Source organism: Drosophila rhopaloa, unplaced genomic scaffold (assembly GCF_018152115.1).
Source record: "Drosophila rhopaloa isolate 14029-0021.01 unplaced genomic scaffold, ASM1815211v1 contig_178, whole genome shotgun sequence".
Lineage (NCBI taxonomy): Eukaryota > Metazoa > Arthropoda > Insecta > Diptera > Drosophilidae > Drosophila > Drosophila rhopaloa.
This window is the reverse complement of record NW_025335059.1, coordinates 10,642,678-10,666,769: the sequence shown is the minus strand read 5'-3', so window position 1 is coordinate 10,666,769 and position 24,092 is coordinate 10,642,678. Positions and strand designations below refer to the sequence as shown.

Sequence of the window (24,092 nt, the reverse complement as noted above, 5' to 3'; positions counted from 1 at the left end):
TTTTTAATTGAGAGCGCCCAAAACAAAAGTCGAAGTCGAATGCATGACTAAGATGCCGGGACCGAGTTATAAATTTAGTTAATTGAATGACTGGCGGAGATGGCGGGCAGCAACAATTACAAGTGCAGTGCGCGTCAGCCATTTGTCATGCATGCGCCGCCATTAATCAAAAGTTGAATAACCCACACCGCTGCCATGCCCCCCTCCCTCCTGTTCCACCCATCGATCCACCTTGGCGCGCCGAAAAAAGTAAAGGCTTGCGATTAAATCAGCCCGCTACTTCAGCCATCGTAATTGTTATTAAAGATGCTCGTGGCCTGACTGAAAATGAAACGAAATTACTCATCATTAGCCGGAGGTGAGTGGGCCGCAGAAAGCGTTGCATACGCACGGCGTTGGCCAGTGATGGATTGCCATTGCCATTGCCCCCCGGCCGAGATAATTGACCTCTAAATATACTTGGGCGACCGTGCGGGGTCGGCGCCGAAAAGTAGGCTAAAAATATGGCACAGCACGGGGCTTCGCCGAAAAGGACGAGTGCGAGGACTTCTGCGTTGGCGTTCGCCTTGGCCGAGGGTCCAACAACCTCGATTCGCGACTGCCATTGACACTGGGCCAAGGAGGCTGGAGCTCGAGCACCAGCTGCCCTGCTGAGCCAGTTGGCCAAAACAAAAATAATGAGAGATACACATAGAAAGGCAGTCAGGAGACGGGGCACGAGACCAGGCCAAAGTCATCGAACGAGTCCGACTCACGCACTTTTTACGCCCTATAAAGAAGCTGGGGTAGTACTAAACTAGTAATTTACAAAACATGCCATTCATTTAAATAATTAGAATTCCTACTTCATTCAACATATTAATTATAAAAGTGAGAAGTATAAAAAGTTTTATTAATTTAAAAACTTAATAAAAAAATTCAATAATTCAACGTTTGTGTTTATATCTTCAGTCTTTAAGTGCTTGAAATTATTAATGTGCTTTTGTGTAATTGAAAAATATAAAATACAAATTGTTTTGTTATCTAACTAACTGTTTTAGCTATGGGTTAAAATAACAATCTTGTTTTCTATAAATTCAGTTGAGGTATTTAAAAGTCGTGCCTCAATCTTTGAGTCTGCTAGCCACATTTCCTCTTTGTTTTTCCTTTCTCTCAAGCAAGTTTTAGCTGTGAGTTATCCCAGCCCAGTTTGAATCCCCGCTCCCCGGCAATTTTATGGCTCGAAGGCAGACGAAGGCGGCAAGGTGCGTTGTCGTCTGCGATTCGGGACCTGCGTGCGAGTGGCTCGTTTCAAGGATCCCCCAAGGCTCCGTTGCCTGTGGCAACTTTTATTGTGTCATTGGCACGCACCGAGGGCAAAAAGTTAAATCTTAAATCATAAAAAGCCCCGCTGGCAGCGGACTAGGCAAACATTAACACCGGTGGTGGGGGGTTGGAAAAGGATTTGGCTGGTTATTGTTTTGTTTAGGGAAGTTTAAGTTTGGGCTTAAAAGTCGGAGGGCTTAGTTTTGGCTGGCGGCGCATAAGAGTTATAAACATCAAACATATTATGGCTGCGGCTGAGTAATTCCCTTATCTGGCTGCCACTAATTGCTGCCACCGATAAAAGTGAAACTGGCGGGGTCGTGTCCTTGCCACGCTCGTAAATTCTGCCACCCACCACACCCACTTTTCCGCCCACATTGGCGAGTTGAATAAACTCCATGAGTTTTCAACAGAATCACGCATTATTTGTGTCTGAGTAATCTGTGTGAGTGTGTTTTTTGGAGCGTGCGCCTGTATTTTGCGTTTTGTCAAATACGTCTAGACATCGAAGGTCATTTTGAAGCTAACGGTTTGGGTTCCAGGGTGAAAAAAAACACGAGAATGGAAGAGCAAGCACGTATCAGCAATGACCTCTATAAGGAAATTCTTCGGGTTCCCATTTCAGTCCATTCTATGCCATTTGCCTTGCAAATTGCCATTTTTGTGTCATTTGATTTGATTTGTTTCTGTCCCATTTCGTTTGCTTTGCTTCACTTTTTTGCGCCTCGTTCACTTTTTGATGTTATACTATACCATAACTGTATTATACTATATGTTTTACTGGACTGTTGCTGTTGTTTTTGCATTTGCAGCCGTGTTTGCCGGTCAGTCGAATCAAGTGAAGCCTGGGCAACGTCTGCTGCAAAAACGTGACTAACAAACGGCTCGTAAATAATCTTTAACCGCTTGCCGCCGATCGCCCCTCTCTTTCGCACACCTTCGCCCCATCGCTCTCCCTCTCTCTCCCGCTTGTGCAAAATTTTGCATTTTAATTGCAGTTTTCGCCTAAGCGAGTCAATGAAACCTTGTCAGAAGATTAAACACACTTTAAAACGGTTGATTTTTTCGTGAATATTGAAAGGTTAGGCTGGGTCGAGCGAGTAAGGTAGTAGGATGCTAACTGAAAGAGATAACAGGAGGGTGGAAGAAAGAGACGGTCGCATCGAACACCTTACGTTTCAATCGCGAATCGTAGCGTATCGCTTTTGTTTTGTTTTTCCTGGTGTTTGTTTCGTTTTAAATTAAATTTCTTTGAGCTTCAAGTGCATTGACTCTTCGCTTTGTGATTTGAATGTTTATAATTTAATTAAACTAAATTTAATTTGCATGTTAACGCAGTTAATTGTAGTGTGAACTGCACATGTCCAGTGCAATGAACTCGCGCAAAGTGGCTGCGGTTTATTTGCGTTTGCGTTTGCGATTTTTCGTCTGGCATCAGTACATTATTTTCGCCGTTCTGGATGAGCTTATCAAAGTTCGTCTGGCGAGAGGAGACTTCTAAGTCTAAGCAGCGATTTTCACACTCGACTGACGAAAAGTGCCGCAACGACCTTGATGACAATGAACTCGCCCCACCCCATAGCTGCTTTCAATGCCACTTCCATTTCCATTTAACAATAAGGTATAAATATAAACATTGTGTCATGCGAGTGCTTGAGTTTTTCAGTGCATATAAAAACATCTATTTTATGGCATGCCACTGATAAGACAGTCCACGAACAATTTGCATTGTAAAGCGAAGAGCAAACAGAACTATTCCAATTGTTTACCCACTGCTCGCCGGCTGCCAAGAAGTCTGCCAAAGGTCTTCCGCTCTTCCAATTCCATAACAGACCTCCACCCTTCCACCCACACCCCATTTAATCGGGTTTGCGATAAGTTTCTTTGTTTGATTGGCTCTGCTTTTTTGAAATTTCGTATGTATAGATTTCTGTGATGTACGGGGGATTAGTTTGGCTTACTTTCAATTCTGCCGTTTCTAAGCACAAAGGCAGCCGGTGCAGAAACGCAGTTTTCCCGAACTGAAGGTCAAAATCAGATAAGAGCGCAGTAAACTTCGCTACACTCGTCCCTTATCTTCGCCGATCAGCATGTACGTATTTTGCCAGTTCAACGTCTGATTGGAAAACTTCAAAATTCATTCCAGATATAGAAGCAGATATAGGGAGGGCATATGCCCGATTGCAGGTGCGCCGAATATATTATTAAAATTAATCGATGCGGGAAAGCAAATAAGAACGGGGTTCATTTTTGCCGCCCTCGCCAATTGACAAGCGCTACAAAGAATTACATTGCCCTGTATCATGCCATTAATATTGAAACGGAAAATACAAACTAACGAAAAAGAAAATCGGACCCGGTGGCGGAGGTTGAAAACTAAATAAAAAATCCTCCTGGCAAGCATGTCAGTTAATAACAGCGTACAAATTGTGGCAGATGACAACAGCAGGCGGGCGGTTAGGTGGAAATGATTGCTGCAACGGGGAATACGAGAATGGGTACGAGTACGAGTACGAGTACGAATTCGAATATAAATGCATGGAGGCGACTCGGCACCCTGGCACCTGGCTCCTATTACATGCGCACTGCATTATTACAAAAGGCTCCAACAAAAAGGCAGAAATTGCAAAATAAAAGGTAATATTAAAAGCGGCAATTTTCCGCGGCAACAGCAACAGTAACAATTGCTCCGGGGCACCTAACCCAGCAACAAACAAACGGCAGAAACGGCAACATTGGTGAGTGGAAAAGTTGCCTTCGTTTTGCGTGCCATATGCGAGTTGGAAAGGATTTCCGGTTTTGTGCCGTGGCCTTTTGTAAATTGTTTTGTTATGAAAATGCAGCGAGCGTCGATCTCAGCTAATGGCCGGTTCAATATATTATTTAATATGCAGCGGTAATGGTCATGTTTTATTTAAGCACCCCTTCCCCAAAGGTTCTGCGGGCGGGGAACTTAAATGGAGCCCTGAATCAGCACCCCTAAGCTGTCCTGCCAACCTTTTGCTGACGATAGGAGAAATGCAATAAGTCAAGACGTCGGGATTGAATCAGGATCAGAGCCGGCTTAGGTATACCGGCATGGTATTTTAAGCAGACTTTTCATCGACCCCTGGTTTATGCTTTGTGATTCCTTTTGCCGAGTATTCATGCATTCGATCTGGAATTCTGGACCTTATTGAACTCTTTTCATATTGCAGGAATTTTAATAATCTGGGTAAGGCCAATGAAAACAGGAGAGGGGATGGCAGTGCAAAAGGTCCTGCCGTAATTCGCCCTCGCCGAAAATGCAGAAAGAAAAGCCGGGCTGCCGAAGCAAAAGGAATCCATTCAACTCGAACATATGGGTATATGGATAAGGATAGGGGGACAGGGATGGAGATGGGGATGCGGGCCTAGGCAAACAGGATACTGAGTGGAGTGGCAAATGGGCGACGTGCATGTCGAGTATTTGTACACAGGTTTGCCCCAGCTCAACTCAACTCAACTTCGGTTCGGTTTGGTTCGCTTACTGGCTGCCTTTAACCTCAAGTGCAGCATGGATCTACTGGCCCTTTCCCTGCACACCACCATCACCGTCCTAGTCCTACCCATTTCTGGCCTGCTCCTGCTTCTGGACGTTTTAGCCATGGCTTTGTTTTCGGGTTTGCCTTTGCTTGCCGCCTTTTTGCAACGTTTACGTTTTGTGCTCTTGCCCCAGCGAAGTTAATGCCGGTTGTTGTTGTTCTATATATATGTACATGGATACATATATATACGATATGTATGTGCGAGTGGTGGTGGATTGTAGGCTGCCCGATGTTGCTGTTTCTTATCCTGTATGTCATTGAACCCAGTTAAGAATCGGCAGGGAACTCTCCACATGTACCTGGGATTGCATGTCAACCTAGGCGAAAATAAAACAGGGGAAGTAAGCAGTAGTAGCTCACTGCGAAGAAAACACCCCTACTGAAGTTTAAAATAAAGTTACTTGGTTTTATCTAATCTCTAATGTATAGGGTTGGTTGAAAAGCTTATCTTAAGTAAATATTGTTTGTTAAGCAAAACATGTTATAAATTCTTTAGAAACCTATTTATTTTTATTTTAAGACATTTAAGATTTATTTATATTACAAGGTCTTGAAATGTAACAATATTTTTTTTCTAACAAATCTCTACAATTTAAAGTATTATTAAAAGGTAATTGCTTAGACTACAATCAAGTTTTAGGTCGAAAACACAATACACACATTTAAAACATGCTATTTCCTTATTATATACTAGGTTCTGAATTAAAAATTTCTATAGTAAGAATTTGAATATATTACATGAATAAACCCAACTTGTTACCCACTTCCCTATTTTTTTCAGTGTCGGCACCGAAGGGCTGGGATAGAAAAGTTGCTTTTCCCCCGCCCGCCGCACTTGACTTTATGCGAGGTGCAAGCGGGTGGTGCGCGGGTTCGGTGGTGCAGGGCAGGACATGCCTTTGACAAGTTTTTCGCTTAATTTCCACAGCCAGGACAACAACAACAAAAACAGCAGGAGCAGAAGGAGCAGATGGAGGAGGAACAGTACCAGTAGCATAAGCAGAAGCTTAAGCATAAATGCCAAAGTGGGGAAAAGTAACACAGCAGGAGAAATGTAAACAAAGTGCAGTTCCTAGTTGTTGCACATTCACCTCGATATTGTTTGCACCCGGCGCCATGGCAACACTTTTCCTTTAGCACACACACTGGCAACCCTGGGCAGGAAAACTTCATTGGAATTACTTTCGGGCTTCTGGTGGAAAAGGGGGGTTAGCTAAGAGCTCAATCATAAATTCTAAACTTGCACTTTTGGGGTTTTATCAGTGAGGCAGGGATTATTGCATTTGCATTGATCCTTTTTTTTGTGTTTTTTTTGCTTCATTTGATACTCTTCTTGGCACAAATTGCCGGCTAATAAGGATGGAAATGCATCTGCCGGATAGTCGAAGCTGGGCAGGCAACATTGTAGCCATAACCGGCGGCTAATTCGTGCCTTAATGCACACATCACGATGGAATTTGGCAAACCTCTCTGCAGACGGGGTTTCATAATTTTATAGCCGAGCTAGTGGAGAATAAAAGCAGCATCTATTCAGCACTTGCCTCCGGGGCAGCACACAAAGTCTCGCCGGCCGAGTGTATCTATGAGGTTGCTAGTTGCCAGTTGCCAGTTGCAAGTTGCAACTGCAGCCCATTCCCATTTGCCGACATGTAAAATGATGCGTAAACAATATTCTGACGCATCATTAAAAACGCCTGAACGAGCGATGCTGACGGGGAATGGGCATGGAATGGGAATTATGAGGCCGGAGCCAGAGAGCCGAAGCTGATGATGCTGAATCTGAATCAGCAGCAGCAGCTCTATGTCCAGTCCAGGAATCGGGAATCGGGAATCGCGCTGTGTGTGTAATGATCATGTTTTTTGCACACGGCGAACGCGATGATGATGACGCATGTGGTCAAGGAACTGCCCTGCCTCAACAACAATAACAAATTCTATTTTACTTGGGATCGCGAATGGTAGATGTGTATATATGTAGAGGGGGAAAGGGGTACTGGAGGAGGAGCCAAGTGGAGAACGGGATCGTCATGTCCACCTTCACGCGCTGCAATCGAGTTCAATTGCCTCGGCGAGTACGCAAGCGTTCTGCCCTTTCTCCATCTGTGTCCCCATCTCACCCTGCCCCAATCCACATCCCATGCCCCATGCCCCATTCTCCTGCCCCATCTCTCTGTGGGGAATACACGAACATGGCTGAATGTATCGCTTAATCGCTCGTTCGTTCCTCCGGCTGTGGGCTGTTGTTGTCTGTTGTTGCCCCTGCCCCTGCCCCTTCCTCTTCCTCTGTCGTTTTGTTGATGATGTCGGAGGAACCGAGCTGGTGGTGCGGCGTGCTCACTGCTTATTTATGCTGATCTCTGTAATGAGATATAATGCCGGCCGGCCGGTCAAAAAAGACAGCAACAATAGTGGCAGCAGCAGTGGAGAAGCAACAACCTGGCCAAGATTAAGACCGAGCTGGGGCAGCAGGAAAATGGTCAGCTAGCTGGATGGGTCTAGTAACTCCTATAAGACACTGCCACCTGACCAAAGGACAGCGAACCCAAAAAACTAGCAAGGGAAAGGGTTCAGTTTGCCAGAAAGAAAAAGAAGGGTTTCGGAGAGATTATCTCTTTTTAAATGAGTTCCATATGTAGTCATGGAAAAAGGTGGAATATTCTTGGTTTCAAAGGTTGTATAGACTAATGATCCCAAATACTTTTTCTCTCTAAAATATATTATTTGAACGTTCTTCTAGGCAGAATACTGAATTTTGTCAAACATGTATGTACATAGTATATATAGCAAATAGGCTGTGCAAATCCATTGTGCGCGATCGCCGGCAAACAAAAAAAACATCATTATCAGCATTTAGGACACAGTCACAGCCGCACCATCGTCATCATTACCATTGTCATTATCGGGCTGCATTCGTGATTGTTGTCGCATGGACATCGGCTGGAGGAAAATAACCTATAGAAAGAGGCTATTGAAACAGAAACCAAGTTGATAAGTCGTGCTCCGCTGGAACGGCGACAGAATCGTAGCAGCCTCTGGAGCTCCGGACTCAACAGATCTCGCCCAGCCAGCCACTCACGTATGCCAGCCACAGCAGCAACATCAATAGCACAGCAGCAACATCAAGAGCACAGCAGCAACAGCGACAGCACAGCAGCAACATCTTCCCATATTTTGTAGAACTGACCTGGACAAGAATCGCTGCAGAAGAAGACGACGATGGAGTGACGAAGCGGATCCTCAAGACGCTGACAGAATCAGCAAACAACAAATATTATGCATACAGCTGATTCAGATTGGAACGAATCTGGGATGGAGTGGGTGGAAGTGGAACGACGAGGGGACGTGCTCCACCGAACTGAAGTGAACTCCATGCGTGGATATTAATGACCGGCCTCGACCCCGAGCAACAACAATAATAAGAAGAAAAAACAGCGGCAAAAAAATACCACGAACGTGCCCAAGTAATAAAGAAATCTTTGCAATGTGACGCGGGGGCGGTTGTAGGATGACTGGATGCCGGCTGCTTCTTGGAAAAAAAAGAACAAAAAATGGGGAAAAAAAGAAAGAAAACGCAGCGCGAGGAAGCAATTGGCAAGCGCGTCGAAGAGGCGCATAAATTACGGCTATACAACCACGTTCACATCGAAGTTGGAACATTAAAAACAGTGGCGGTTTCCGTGGGTTCAAATCAAAACAAACAAATGCGTTAAATAATAATTTTGGAAACATTTTTATATTAGTTATTTTATTTAATATCAAAATTCCAAGCTTTATATTTAATTCTTTGTTTTATATAAATCAAACTGTTTGATTTGTGTCTTATTTAAGGACATCTATCCCTCGTTAGGTACCATAATTTCATTGGTTAAACACTATATTTAATGTATGCTAGAAACCAAATGTTAAAATCTATATTCCGGGTAAACCCCTTTAATTATTATTGTTGAGCCCGCCCCTGTTTTGAATCACCAGTTTTGAGAGGGCGATTCTTGGGCAGGAAATGCTGCGGCTTCTTCTGCTGCCTCGTTGACATTGCCCTGGGCTTGGTTTTTTTTTCCCGCAGCGAAAACACACCCATCAGCTGATGCAGAAATTTTGCTTAATTTTTTAATTGCCCCAGAGGTGTTTTTTTTTTTTTTATTTGTTCCCTTTTGTTTTTGTCTGGCAGCGCCAAGTTGGCAATTAAAAATGCGTAACGCGGTTTCTCCCAAGCCGCCTTTGTGCCTGTTGTTTTAGCGTTATTTTGCGACCTAAGCTAATGAGTTGATTGCCAGTGCAACATTTGCAAAAAACAAAAAAATCTGAATAAAGCAGCTGGTTGAACAATTTTTACGCTCCTTGTTTCCTGTCTCGTTCAGAATTGTGATTTCCACAAAAAAAGGGGCGCACCCAGAAACTCAGAATTATGGGTGAGTGGGCAATCACTTAATTTACGACTTACTGTTAACCAGATTCTCAAGCATCAGAGGGGAAAACTCACCTGAAAAGAAAAGAAAATAGAATCAATTAGTGGGGGAAATATGTCCATTTTAGCCGGGGACATTCGCCCCGGATGAAATCCCTTTTTAGCAACCAGCTCTCATATGTGCCCATGCATATATATGCATATATAACTTTTGTTTATCTTATGAAAGTTTCTTTTCATGGCTTTGGCCATGTTTGCCAGCAGCCAGCAGGAAAAACAAAAACTGTTCGAGATGCATCTAAATTAAAGCAACAACAACCACAATGACAAGAGCCTTAACCAAAGGCAACAACTGAAATAAGCAGCTATGGACAATAGTTGTTGGTCGGATTGAAGGCAGGAGAATTGTCCAGACCAAAACCAGATGATAATAATGACGATGGAGTCGAGTGGAGTGCTGTGGTGTGGTGTGGTGTGGTGTGGTGTGGAGTGCAGTGGAGTACAGAGGAGCCCATCGGAGGAACCTAGCCCAACATTGTTTTTGTTCTCGCTATCCCCAATCCGCGATGTTGCTGCTTTTCAGGTCGTTGCTGCTGTTGTTTTTCGGTTTTATATCTGCGCCTCAGAATCATGTCGCGGAGCCAGTGAGCAACATGTTTGTGCAACTTGCGAGTGCTTCGGCACTCGGCACAGCAGCAACAACAGCCTCAGCACAGAGAAAAAACGCAGCTCAATTGATAAATTTTCTCAAAAAAAACCAACTATTTATAATGATTTAGCTCAATAAAATATAATTTTCCTATTTTGAATTTAAAGTTATTAATCCATATAAATATGTTATATGTAAATTTAAAGTTGAATCCAACTTTTTATGTGACTGCATCAAATTGATCATCCTATGATATATACATTTTTTTTTTACAGTGCAGCCAGCTGCTGTTGCCCGTGTGCCACATACACTGGCATGTTGCTGCTGCAGATAAGTTGCTGCTGCTGCCGCTGCCACTTGCCATTGAAGTTGCTCATCAACTTTAGCTTACCACCACATGCGAATGCGAAAGTCGCCGCTTGTTGCATTTAGTCATCGTATAGTATAGTGTATAGTGTAGTATCCCCGGATACGCCACCCCCCTCCTGCCCCCCCGCCGTTCCTGGCGATCGGCCTGCTCATTCGCTACGTTCCACTTCAACACCCGTCGACCCGGCACATTGCCTTTCCCACAGTGGCCCGTTGAAAGCCGTAGAGTGCAACAGAGTTCGTTCCACTCGATAGTGCCCCTCTTGCCCGGGCTTTTGTTTTGATTTCGTGCAGTTTGTTTTGCTTTTCATATTTCTTCTGGATTTTGTATTTTGCTCATCGTTCGCGCTGCACTCGGGGCCCCGATAATTGCAGCCAGGCGAGAAATGAGAAACGAGAAATGAGAATCGCGAAATGAGAAATGGGAAATGGGAAAACTGGAACTGGATTGCACTCGTGACGTCACCGCGAGGGCATTCACTTTTGCGGCAACTGCAACAGCAACTGCAGCAGCAGCAGCAACAACAGCAAGAGCAAGAGCAACATGTTGCCGACAACAATCTGTGGCTGCCACATTTGTCTTTCACCGCCGTCTCCATTGTCCGCTTTATGAGCCACGAAATTCAAATTTACACATCGATAGCGAAGCTCGGGAGCTGCACTCATTGTCACGATAAATCAATTGGCCTCTTTGCCCCCTTGCAACAGCATCAGCAGCAACAGCAGCAACATCGGCGACCCAGCAGCAACATGCTGGCTGTACAGTAGCAACATCCAGCTGACACTTACGTATGTTAATGCTGACAAAAGAGTCAAGACAAGAGCAACACAATGGCCCCATCAATTCGTGGGGGAAAGTGCAGCAGATTGGGCATATCGTTTCGATATGCAACTGTAGGAGGCCCCTTGAAACGTTTCTATTACTTTCCTGGAAATTACTCGGCCGCTTGACCCCTTTTAGTTACCCCCCTCCTCTCCTCACTTATTTGGGATTTATATGCGGGTCGCATGCAAAGCGCCATGTCAACACACACATGCCACGCCCCCTTCTTGGCCCAACGCCCCCCTGGCGTGACGCGTCAGTAATGCAATTATTTTGATTTTTGTTAAACATATTTGGTAGTACTCCTGCCACAGACAAGCAACTACAACATGGCATGGCTAGAGCAAATAAAAAGCGCCTGGGCTGACATTTTCATTGGACCGAACTCCGTTTGCAGTTTGCCGTTTGTCGTTTGTGGGGATCATTAGGCGCACCCCGGGGCCATTAATTTGAGCCAGGCCGAAAAGTGTTTGCCAATATACGAAAACACGAAGCTAAGAAGGCCAGAATTGGGAGGCAAAGAAAAAGGCAGCTGAGAAAAGAGCCCGGTAAACGCAGCATTTAAGATAAATCTCCGTCGATAGCTGAAGACCCCAAGAAGTTGGCTAAAGGATGAAAATAAATGGAGGGAGAACCAAGGGCCTAGACCAGAGCAAAATGGCCATCAAGTTCAATGTAACGAAAAACAAGTCAGCGGCACACGAGAACGAGAATGAGAATGAGAACTTGGCCAATGCCTTCTGCTTTCTATACCCTTCAACAGGGTTTTGTCATCACGAAAACAAAGTATAGATGTAGTTTCAGAAGAGTATTCTATTCAAGTTCAATGCTCCATTTAGTCGGTGGGCAGTTGCTGGGATGCACTGCACTGCAGGGCGGTAAATCAGAAAAAATCAACACATAAAAACTAAACAATCGCCTCATTAATTACAATTAGAAGTGTTTATTGCACATGCGCGGCTATAAAACGGGGAGAAGCTCGGCCAGGGGCTTGCGTCATCATCAATCTTTGGCGTGGAGAGAGAGTTCGAGAGGCCGGCAGATCGCAGAGACATCAGGCAAGTCTTGGACTGGAACGCTGGACTGGCAGACTGAAGACTGGAGACCGAAGACTGAAGACCCGTGGGGCAGCCTCGGGGGCAGGCTGTAGGATTCATCAATCAACAGCTGTCACAGCCGCCGGCAGCCGGCCGGTTCGCTCTGTCTCCGTTTCTGTCCCGGGATCTGTCCCTGGTCCACTGTCCACTGTCCTCTGTCCTTGGTCTTCTGTCCAAGCTGGCCTGTCACTCGGCGCGGCGGCGCATGCGCAGCAGCTCTCCAGAGACGCTGGCCTGTCTTGGCCAACTCAGCAGCTTCCTGTTGGCCAAAACGGCCCTCGGCTAGGAAGCTGGCCCGCTTCTGAGTGGAAAATTGCCACCGAACGGCTACGGGCGTCCGCTTTTTATGCAAATGCCTCGCGGTAATTGTTGCACGAATATTGCATAATCATGACACATTACAAATGATCCGCCGATTCCAGCATGCCCGAGTCATCATCAATGTCACGCCTCATTAGCCGCTCGAAGTGCACAATCGGAATCAGAAGCTCGCTGCTGTCTAAACCGATTTGTGTTCGTATTTCAGCAGCCAGACCAGGAAGGAATTTAATAGAATTTAAGTCTGAAGTCGGGTCCTTCCAGGCCATTTCGCTTTTGTCACGCCCAACATTCTATTTTCAGGCCTCTTTGGTCCTTGGTTTCCTATGCCTTAATTTCCATCCAGTGACCGAAGCATCATTTATTTTTACCTTTGGCCAACACCTGACAACAACACAGGGCTTTGGCTTTTTAAATATTTAAGCACCTGTCGCGTTGACAAAATGCTTTTCCATGGCAACGCCCCTAAAAAGGGGCAGGGCTGGGAAACCGTGAATAGAGGATAGGAAAAGCGAAAAAAGGGGAGCGCTGCTGACCAGGATTTAGCTCTGGCTTTTCGACATATATATGCCGAATGACCTGCGGGGAAAACTGTCTATATGCGATGTCTATATCAAATGGCAGGGGGGTTTGGAATGGAATGGAAATGTCAGCGGGTCCCTTTTTTCCCAGAGAAGGAGAGAATGGAGCATCCTTTGTGCCGTGTCAGCAAACTAGATTCCCATTTATTTGTGGCCCTGCCAGCTTTGACGCTTTATTTCCGTATCCTGTGCTGTGAGCGGCATTTTGTTTATCCGTCGAGTGAAAGAAAGAGGGCACTTTAATGTAATTGCAAATCTATGTGAAACGAAATATTCCCTGCAGTCACTTGAATCGAAAACTTGGTCAAGAGCTCATTTTTTCCCCTTAGCGATAAGCTGGCTCTGTTGGCCGACCGTTTGTGCATTACTCACAATTGTGAAATTGCACTGCGAGCGGGGTTTTTCCCCGTTCACTGTGCAGTTCCCCGACATTTCACTCATCTAATTGGCCATAAGACCACCCACAATCCTCCTCCCCCCCAGAGAGCCACGTTCGCGACATGTCAAAGTAACATTTAACGACTTTGATGTTTGTCAAATGGCATTTTAAACAAATGCAACTGGCACACACAGGGCAATAAAACCAGCAGCAGTAACAGCAGCATAAATAAATAGCGCTATAATTTACGCTTTTCAGGTGGAAATGGCACGCAATGTCCCCCGACTTTTGGTCTTTGTGTAATTATTTACTGCGCTAGTTTGGGCGGGATTTATGGGTGCAGGGTTCCGAGTCATAAAGCAATAATTAGCCGGCTTACTGGCTAGCGAGATAACCGCTAGAAGGTAAAACAATATTGGTAAGACAAAAACTGGGCTCTGCCTAATTGTGGCACATGTTGTAAAATAAACAGATACAGTCATATGATGGCTAATAGCCAGTTGTCGAGGGGCAATGCATGCGAGTGGGTACTGAATAGTGAATGGCTGGAAAAGCCGTTCGACTCAGACGGCTTGACGCCAATAGCAAAAGCTGCAAAAAAAGCGCCCGTGTAATGATGATGAAGCTTTTTGCAATTGTTGCCGCGCGGTGCTACAGTGGCAATTAGAGTGCAATGGAAATTCCCGTTGTGCTGTGTTGTGTTGTGTTGTCTAAACAAAAGAGCCAGCACACACAATCGCTGCGGTAGAGTTTCACAAATAATAACATGAGCGCGTGTAATCAAATCATGGCTAAGGAAATGCAAATGACAATGACTAAGAAACCGCAGATCAACAGATTTCATGTTTTCATGTTAATGGTCGCTGGTTGCCGGTGAAACCGCATCCAGTATAAGCCAACTGCCAAACGGACAGGCAAACATTTTGGCAAGGTTTTGGCAGGCTTTAGAGATTTGCAAACGGTTAGCGGCTTAAAGGCCAATGGCAGGTGCCAACTCATTCGCCATCAATCTCCGCCGCAGTCAAACGTTGTTGTTGACTTGTCAAAAACGTTGACGAGTCGCGCCGACACGCCATCTAGCGTGCGGTCGCCGCAACAGCAGCAGAATCAGCTCCACCACCACCAACAACATCAACAAGAACAACAACAATTTGTAATCCTATTAACCCCTTGACTGCAATTAATCAATATTTTGGCCAAAGCCACTTGACCGGTTAAAACACGATTAAAAAACCATAATTGAAAATTGAGACGAGGTGAAAATACGTATGTGCCGTATGCAATTTGTCGAAGTTAATTATTATAATTCTTTAATAATAAATTTAGGGTTTAATTGGTGGGGCTCTGCTAATGACAAATCAATAAGCTTATGAAACCCTGTATGCTCATCAAGCCGATGCAAATTGCCAGTTAATCCCTGGTACTATTCAGATTTTATGCATTTATTTTTTTCCTTTCTGCCAAATTAGTGGCTTTCATTATAATCTTTTTTTTATTTTATTTGCGAGTTGTGTTTTGTGCGAATATTTTTATGATATTCACCGTGTGGTTTTTTTTTTGGTTGTTTTGCAGCGAAATCTTCAAGGCCATGCACATTGAGTGACTCGAGTTTTTGCCTCGGTGTTTTCGCTTGCCGATTTTATATAATTTTTTCCCCCTTTTTGTTCGTTCTCTGTTTTGTTTGTCGGCTATTGCAACCTGTCGCAAATATTTCGACGCATTTGTTATGCTTAGCTTATTTCATTATGATGATGGCTGCTCCGTATATTTATAAATGCTGCAGTCATTCATCATGCCGGACTAGCCGATCATCTGAGCATTTGAGCATTTGAGCAGTGGAACACCTGAATATCTGAACACCTGAGGTAGCTGTTGCGCCCACATGCAGGTTGGCCCGAACCGGAAGTGGGCCTTGAACAACACCTCTGGCCATAAGTCATGGGCCAAAAGCACTCTAAGCCAAAGCACACTGCAAGGCCAAATCAGACGTATGCCCACACCGAATCGTATTTTTGGCCTGACCGATTGCACACGGCGTCAAGGTTGTCCGCTTATCTTTCGGAGAAAGCGGTTCTACGGGCCATCACGAATCGCAGCAGTAAAATACTTTATTTCTCCAGCTACCGACCGACCCATCAATTGCAACCTGTTCCGACGATGACGTGATCTTGAGCGTATCCAAAACCGATTAGGTACGAGCAAACACACTTAGTGGTAATTTATCATTCGATGCTGCTGGTTAGCCGAAAAAAAAAAATAAAACAGGAAACATAAACGGGCGAGAGGAGGGCCCCAATTTAATTAGAATACTCGAAAGTAGCTCTCGGAAAAATACAGTTAATAATACTGGCCCGTAGTTATGGCACAGGTAAATATTTGCCAAAAGCGAATGAACCTCCCGCATTTCGCATTCGCAGTTCGCATTTAGCAGTTGGCATCGGTTGAATGCACTGTGGCCTGGAAACAGCCGTCGAAAACTGAAATCTGAATTATTTATGTGCGGGGCAAAGGATCTGAAATCTGGGATCTTGGGCTCTGGGTTCTGGGTTTTATGGAAGGGGTTGGCGGGGCCTGACACTTGTTATGCAAATGCCATTCAAAGGTAAACCGGCGAAGAGCGGATCTGGTTGTGTTATTTTTGTTTTGAAATGTATCCAAAAGATACTCGACGAGCACTGTCGTCATTGGCAGGCGGCGAATTGCTTGGCTGGCGTCACAACGCCGCTCTGACGACGTTTGCTATTGCTTTCCGGCATTGCAAGTCGCGCACGGGCACCAAAAAGCTACAGCTACAGCTACGAATACAGATAGACGTATGGGTTGAGATACAGATACAAATATCCGTAATGCGAACACTGGGACAGCCAGAGATACTTCTCACACACACACACGAGCGAGAGATACTCTGACCAGGCCGGCGCATTTTATAAATAGTTGCTGCTGCTGTTGTTGATTTTGAAATGTATGGGCAACAACAAGTTGTTTGTTGGCTTCTCCGATATTTTTCTTTTGTCATTGCAAAATACGAAAATACAAATAAATACAAATAATTTTAATACAGAAGCAGCGAGAGGGAATAAGAGGTAAGAAATTAAAACGCAACGGGAAAGAGATAGCTGCTGAGCGATCGTTTTCACGACGCCGGCGGCGGCATTGACCGCTAGAATGCAATCAACCTAGTCCAAGGCCAAGTGGCCAGCGGTTTTTATTTTATTATTATGATTATTATTAGGCCCCGGGTGTGCGTGTGTGTGCGTGTGTGAGCGCGTGAGTATCTGTGAGCTATTCGCGAAATTCACGCCGCTGAAAATTTCAGCTCACTGACTCTCACTACGGGAGGTTCTACTCATGACTAATTGTTTCGGGCATTGATTAGCCATTCCTGGAACTGCATTCGCAATTCGGTTGCCAGGCAGTAAATAAAGGGAAAATTTCCGACCCGGTAATATCATTTCTTCTGCTTTTTTCCCCATTAGATATCTAAAGTTTATGCCAGCTAAGCAAACAGTTTTTATTGCATTGTTTGCACAAAATGGTTGGCCAAACATTTCTGATTTATACTTTTCGTTTAATTGGAGGAAAGCAGCATCAAAACGCATTTTTCGCGGATATGGCCATGATTTATGAATCTGAGTATTTTTCGTTTTCCGAATTAAAGGCCGGCAAAAATCGTAATTCATGAATCAGTAAGTGGTGGTGAAACCAAGGAATAAACCCGGATTTTCCGGACTCTGTCTGTCTAGACGCAGCCAAGTGTCATTATGCTAATTAAAACAATCGAGGCGAGCTGGCTGAAGGATCAAGCATACTTTTGGGAGCATGGACCCCGGTTGCCATGGATGGGGGCAACTTTCCAATCCAGTCGAATGTATTAAGACACCATTCATTTGCAAGACTCGACGCTGACATGTCAAGGTTTCGCTTTGCCCGCACTGCCCACACGGATATGTTTAATAATAAAGTGGATAAATGCAGATAAGTGGCTTTTTATGGATACATATGCGTTCTACTCACAGAAGTCAATTAAAGACATTAGCCTGTCCAAAGCGAAAAATTACTCACCTGCAATTAGAAGAGCGAAAAGGAGATGTCATATGGTAATGCGGCAATTTGAATAAGAAATAGATTTGCATTTTGCATTGGAAATGCCGCTTTCAATAATTATGATAATAACTGGTTTGCAAGGCCCGGCCTTTGTGCTGGCAAAAATCGATATATAAATCAAATATTGCTCATACGCCACGACAGCCAGTCGCCATTTTAATACAAACAATCACCATAATGATGATGGCGCACGCAACGCACAGGTTTTTGCTTTTACTTGGGGTTTACTTATAGCGCGTTACACTTTGGGGTGCATCCGCGGTCTCGACAACTTTTCCAATTACCCGCTAGACCCCCCAAAAAATGAATTGTTGCTTGGGAAAATGTCACGCAAGCTAACCTTGAAATCCCATCGATTTGCTGGCAAACTCAATTTGCAATTCGCTGTTGTTGCTGCGTGTAATTGGCCGGACTTAATTACATGCTAAAGTCTGGAGAGTGGAAGAGCGTGGGTCGGGCTATAATTAAAAGCATTCCCGATTTAAAATTCGCCTTGGGTTTTTTTGCAAAAGAGCTGGGAAAGGAGATATACAGAGAGAGATAAGCCTGCGCAGTGTTTCCCGGCTCCAATTTCTCTTAGCGAGAGAGTGGAAAATGCGCGGGAAACCCGAAGCGTTATTTGTGACGACCCACTGAACCACTCTGATGACGTTGCTGCTCCTCTTTTCCACTTTTTCACGGGTCAGGGGAGGGGGAGGGGGTGAGGAAGGGAAAGGAAAGGGCTGCGTGGGTTTTTCGCCGCAACCCTTAAAAGTGTTGCCATATTGATTTTCGTAGGTGTGTGTGTGCTTGGGGGGTGGGTGGTGCTCTGCCGCTGCCTCAGTCGGCTTTTCTCGTTTTTCATGTCTGCCCTGACCTTGAATACATTTGCAATTCCTTCATGCGCTGTGTGTGTGTGTTCTGTGTTTGTTTGTCGGCATTTTGCCTTTGCCGCTAACTTTGCCCAACTTTTCTGCTTTTCCCCCGGTTTTCAGCCTTTGGTCAACCAACCGATGGGGCTTTCTTTGGCAGCTGTATTTGTTGTCATGACAAATTTGGTATGCAAAAAATAAGCAAACAAAAAAGAAGACAGAGGGATTCTGTCATGTTTGCTGCTTAGGTGGAAATTAATTGGCTCTGACTTGTTGCAAACATTGTGGAGAATTATTTGTTTGGCAAGATGTACCGAAATGTGTTGATTTGCGTGGTGAACGAGCTTTAAAAATATAAATTATGACCACACTGCCATGACTATATGTATTCCTCATGCAGTCGTGATTTATGGTGAGCGAGAAATATATCTTATTATTTTTCCTTTGCTCCTCCACATCCAAAAGCGTTATTTGTCGAGCTCGACTTTTCCCCCGTTCGTCCATTACATTAAGCCAAATGCCATGGCTGCTCCGCACTTTCTGCCCTGACATTGCCGGCATTTGAATTTTAATGCAGTTCTGCTGCTTCCCGCCCACAATTGCCTCGCTTCAGCGACTGTCATCAGCGGGGGAGGGGCGGAATGGGCGGTGGGGGTGTGGGTGGCATCGGGTTGGGGGTGCGCATCTATATATGTACTATATGTATGAGTACGCAAAACTTGTAACGACGCAGAGAATTTTAAGCTCTGAGGCGTGCCGACGTCGTTGCTCTGCTTTAATTAAGCCGGCCTCCCACCTCTCCGCCCCCTCTGATCCGCCCCCAAAATGCAAATGTCAACGAGCTGTTGCTGTCTTTTCCGCCCACGCCTAGCGCTTGTTGCGCACACAAAAAAAAAGATCCATCACAAATCAAAATGACATATCATATTTAAACTTTACTTTTCATTTGTTTTTTAACTTTTCTAATATTTAAAATATGACTTTTCAACTCTTGTGTTTTGAACAAACTTGATTTTAAGAATAGTTGGGTATTATGAAAAATACATTTTAAAGAGCAACCTATACATAGCAAATAATAAAAATAAAAGGTGTTTAAGGTTCACTAAAACCACTTACATAACACGTTAAAAAGAAACAAAGGTATATCATATAATAGTGTTCAGCTATTTAAGAATAGGGATTAATGAAAGATGTAAGAACTATTTGAAAGTCGAACTTTTGATGGAAATTAAGTTTAAAAAGATAGTTGCAATGTTTTTGGTTAAAATCATTATTTTACAATAGGTATTGCTAAGAAAAACTGATTAAATTGTGAAAGAGTATTTTTAGTAATTTATCAGTTGCTGAAACGATGGGTATTAGTTCACACAAGTACCCTGTCAAATAAAGCAAAGTGCACAGGTGTGTGTGAAGAGCATTTGTTTGGCAAACCCCCCTCCCCCGAGGACCCGTCATTCGCTGAGTACCAGTGATGTAAGCAGAGCACTTGGCGCTCCATTGTTTGCCGGGGTGCATTTGTTTTCCCACTGGGCAAACAGCAACACCCACTGCCGCCCCCTCGGATCTCCAGTAACGCCACCAACACCCCAACCCGATCAGTCAACTAAGCGTATAATTAACGAAGATTGCCATATCAAAAACCAAAACAGAAAGCAACAAAACTGCGCCCGAGAGCGACTTGCAAATGAAATCACCTGCCGGGCTGAAGTCGCTGCTGCCGCTTGTTTGGCTTTTAATTATGGCGACTGCGGCGATGCCAACAATAAATTTTCGATATATATACACATGCACGTAAATATATATATATCTTATAAACATATGTATACTGGTATGCCAAGATATGTATGTTTTTGGAGGGGGGTGGGAGGTGGAGGAGACAGGGGAGCACACTCGCACGTTTGCATATTCATGGCATTTTGCGTTATTAATTCATTTTGCGCAATGCGAAAATTAATTAGCCATGAAAAGTGAATCGACCGCAAAACAATTTCACCGGCGATGCATTCACATTTCCAAATTGTTTATTGTACAATTAATGGGAAGAAAACACAGTGCCAAATCTCCACTTTGCCAAGTGAAACGTTCAGATTTATGGTTGATATTTCTTCTGCTTTGTTTGTGAATGTCTCACGAAATAAATGGAAATTTAAGTATGAGCGAAAATACATGTGTTGTCATTAGCCCAATGATTTAGCAACCGAATAAATCTCATAAATATTATTTGCTCTATCTGAATGCAGCTCATTATGAGCGAATTGCGAGAGGAATAAATTAAAGCGTTTTAAATTAAGTGGTTTGTCGGCGATCAATGGCTTTGAGATAGGAGACATCTGGGGAAGTGTTCTTTAATTGGGCACGATGAGGAATGACATCAGCAGAGGAAGCTTAATACAAATGGCTTAAGACCAACAAACAATTTGTGGCCAGATTTGCCATTTTCCATTTTGCATTTCCCATTTTCCGGCATTGACGACGTCAGAGCCGCAAAAGCACAGTAAAAGCAAATGCAAAAGCGGATTGCATTGGTGTGCGAACACGTGCCGTTGCACCTCCCACATCCCAACCCCTTTTTCCACCATTTGTGCATCATCGTCACTTATCTCAGAAACTATATGTGTGTGTGTGGAGCGGAAGTGAGGGAAATGAGCAAGTGAGCAAGTGCGCATGGCGAAAATTAGAGAGAGAAAGAGCGAGAGAGAGAGCGAGCGAGCGAAATGCACTTTCATGGCTAGCGGTTGTTGCGCAACATTCGCTTTTTGCCGGCCGGCGCAACGTATTTTTGCTGCAACAGTGTGGCATCCGCATCTACATCCGCATTCGTTGTGTCTCTGTGTGCGTTAACCTAGAAAACTGCACACACACACACGTGGCACAAGAGAGTGTTGGTGAAAAAGTACAGCCACGACAACAGTTGCAAGGGCCGCCATTTTGTTGTGTACCGTGCCACGAAACTAGGCCAATTCGCCGGGCTGCCCTCTTTCGGCTCTTTGCACTTCTATTATTTTGCTGATCTAATTGTGACCCCTCGGAAAACTCTTTGTGTGAGTGGGGAGGGGGGTTAAAAGTTTTTCGCTTGTGGCACAATGAAATCGAAATGAGAGTGTTTGGGTGTGTGTTTTTGGGGCTCGTGGCAAACGTTTGCCAAAAGATGTTTCGCAAACATTTCGATTGCATGCCTCTAACCACAATGTAAAAAGCTCAAAGCAATTTGTTCTTGTCGCTGGCTGAGAATGAGGACAATCAAACATCAGAATCAGTTCTTAACGTTCCCTTAATTAAAAATAATATATTATTCTAAATTGATTGATGCAAGAAAAATGCTCAGTATTTGCCAAACTATTTTTGAATCTGTTATGTTTATAGAGAAAATATAAGACATCTTATAATTTTTTTAAAAATGTGCCAACGCATTTCAATAGCATTTGTGGACACTACTTTTATTATAATTTAAATATTAATCTGTTGATTTATTTCTAATGCCTAATTGCATTTTCATCTTACATTTTCTCTTAAAAATAAACATTTGAATATCATTGTTATTATAACAGCATTAATCTTGAACTAAATTCTAAAATCAACATCAATCACTGCCTCTCTTCTGATTGCTGCAACGATTTTAAGCGAATAACACCGCTTGTTTCCCTATCTATATTTATATTGTATCATGCAAGTGCACATATTGAATCTGGCCATAAGCAGAAGGCTGGCTAAGTGTGTCAGAGGCGCGGGCCCCAAGCCCAATGCCAAATTCCGCATTCGGCGAAGCGCTATTTTTCGGGCTCTGCCAATGCGGATGACAGCGGTACAGTGGGCCAAAGTGGCACTGCACTAGGGAAAACTTTACTGTGCGGTGGTCTTTCCCTCTTTTATTCTCCCCCGTCTCACCAGCCATGGTGTACCGATGTGATGACAAATATAGCATGAAATGGCCAGGTTAAAACTGCAGCAAGCCAGAAACAGAAAAGCAGCATATACACAACACAGGCAAAGCCAAAGCAAAAGCAAAAGCCAAACGGAAACGAGGCCAAACGATGAGCTGAAGCTTTTGGCTCGAGTGTCCGCTTCGTTTTGTTTCGTTTCGTTTTGTCACCTTGAACATGAAAATTGGCGCTGCATTTGTTGCTCTGGCCGTTTTCCGCTTTTCCGTTTGCATTTGCACTTGGCACAGATCTGGCCCCGTGGAAAAGCCAACTAAATATTCATTTTTCCAATAAAGACCCCCGCCCGTTTTCGCTGCTAACTGCGTACTACATAGGTATACAAGTATATGTAGAAATATTTTTATTGCATTTCTGTTTTGCTCCCCCATTGCCATTTGCCTTAGTCACAATTTCTGCAATTATGACAAATTTATGAGTTCGTTTCTCCCACACGCACACACTCGAAGTGCCACCCATACAGATACAGCCACGCACGAGTGCTCGATTGTGTGCATGTCTGGGCACTCCTGCAACTGACTTTCCGACTTTCTGACTTTTGACGGATTGCGGCAGCCATTTCCTTGGCTTGTTGAATGCAAAAGACGTGAGACATTTGTCAGCTTTAGCGATAAGTTTAAATGGCGGTTTTGTTTAAAAATACCTCGCCAATTTTACAGCAATGTTTTTCGATAAACTCAATGCACATTCCTATTACCTTTGTCATTTGTTAGTTTTAGTAAACCTTTTCGTGTCCAAATTAGAGATTACAGCTGTTCGAATCCTAGTTTATTTTTATTATTTTACTTTATCATCTAATATTCAGACACAAGTCGTGATTCATCGTTAACTGTTTTATATGAATGCTGATAAGATTGACCATTATTTTGAAGCATTTTTAGCTTGTAACCCTTTTTGTTTTTCCCCTGCCTTTCCAGTGATTGCAGTTTCTTGGGGTTCTGGGTGTAGGCTGCCCCGGCTGTCAGTCAGTTGCTCTGTCATTTATTCTGCTTAAGGTGTAATTACATTTGTGCCCAGCTGTTTCGCTTCTCAGTCATTACTCATACGCCCCGTGCCCGTCGCCGGGTTGCCTAATCTACCAACGCAGCCAAGATGTCGACACTTTGGCCAAGTCATTTGCAATTGTTAATGCCCCACAAATTGCACATCGAGGGGGTGGAGGGTTGCAAAACGAAGGGGAGCCAAATGGCTTTTAGCAGCACAATTAATAATTAACTTTTAATAATAACTCAATAAAGGCGAGCGGCAAAAGCGAACGAAAGGCGAGTGCCAAAGCGAAGAAAAATGACTTATAGATAAATTTAAATCGCTTCCTAATCAGAATTCAAGGTTAACAGCCATATGAGTGAAATTAATACACACGACTGCGATGCTGACGTCGATGCTGGTCTATGTGCAAAGTGCCGAAGGCAGCAATTGCCGCTTGTTTTCTGAGGCTGCGGCCGAGGTGCTGGGGCACTGAGGTACTGAGGTGCTCGAGTGTGTGGTGAGTGAATGTTGACTCAAGGTTGCAGAGCTGCAGAGCCCCTCAAAGACACTCGCCGTACGAATTTTAATTAAATTCTGCCATATTTCTGCGCTGCTCTGCTCTGGTTTTCGGTTTAAAAATAATTTGCAGAAAGTTAAGCGAAAACACGCGAAGGAAATAAGGCAAAGCCAAGGGCGCAGGTGAGGCCAAAAATTTAAATCATCAATATAAATTTAATT

General features: G+C 44.0%; 1 protein-coding gene across 4 annotated transcripts in view; it reads right to left on the bottom strand.

Moving 5' to 3' along the window:
* Positions 1-24,092, bottom strand: part of LOC108049052 (zinc finger protein 704) — a 119,719-nt gene that overhangs the window by 18,423 nt on the left and 77,204 nt on the right. The window contains exon 5 of one of the 4 annotated variants that reach the window (XM_017130084.2): positions 9,319-9,351. The exons of the other annotated variants lie outside the window; for them this stretch is intronic. Within the exon in view, the coding sequence (XP_016985573.2) occupies positions 9,334-9,351 (18 nt within the window). The 3' untranslated portion in view covers positions 9,319-9,333. Of the gene's footprint in view, positions 1-9,318; positions 9,352-24,092 lie in introns of those variants that run through there. 4 annotated transcript variants of the gene reach the window in all.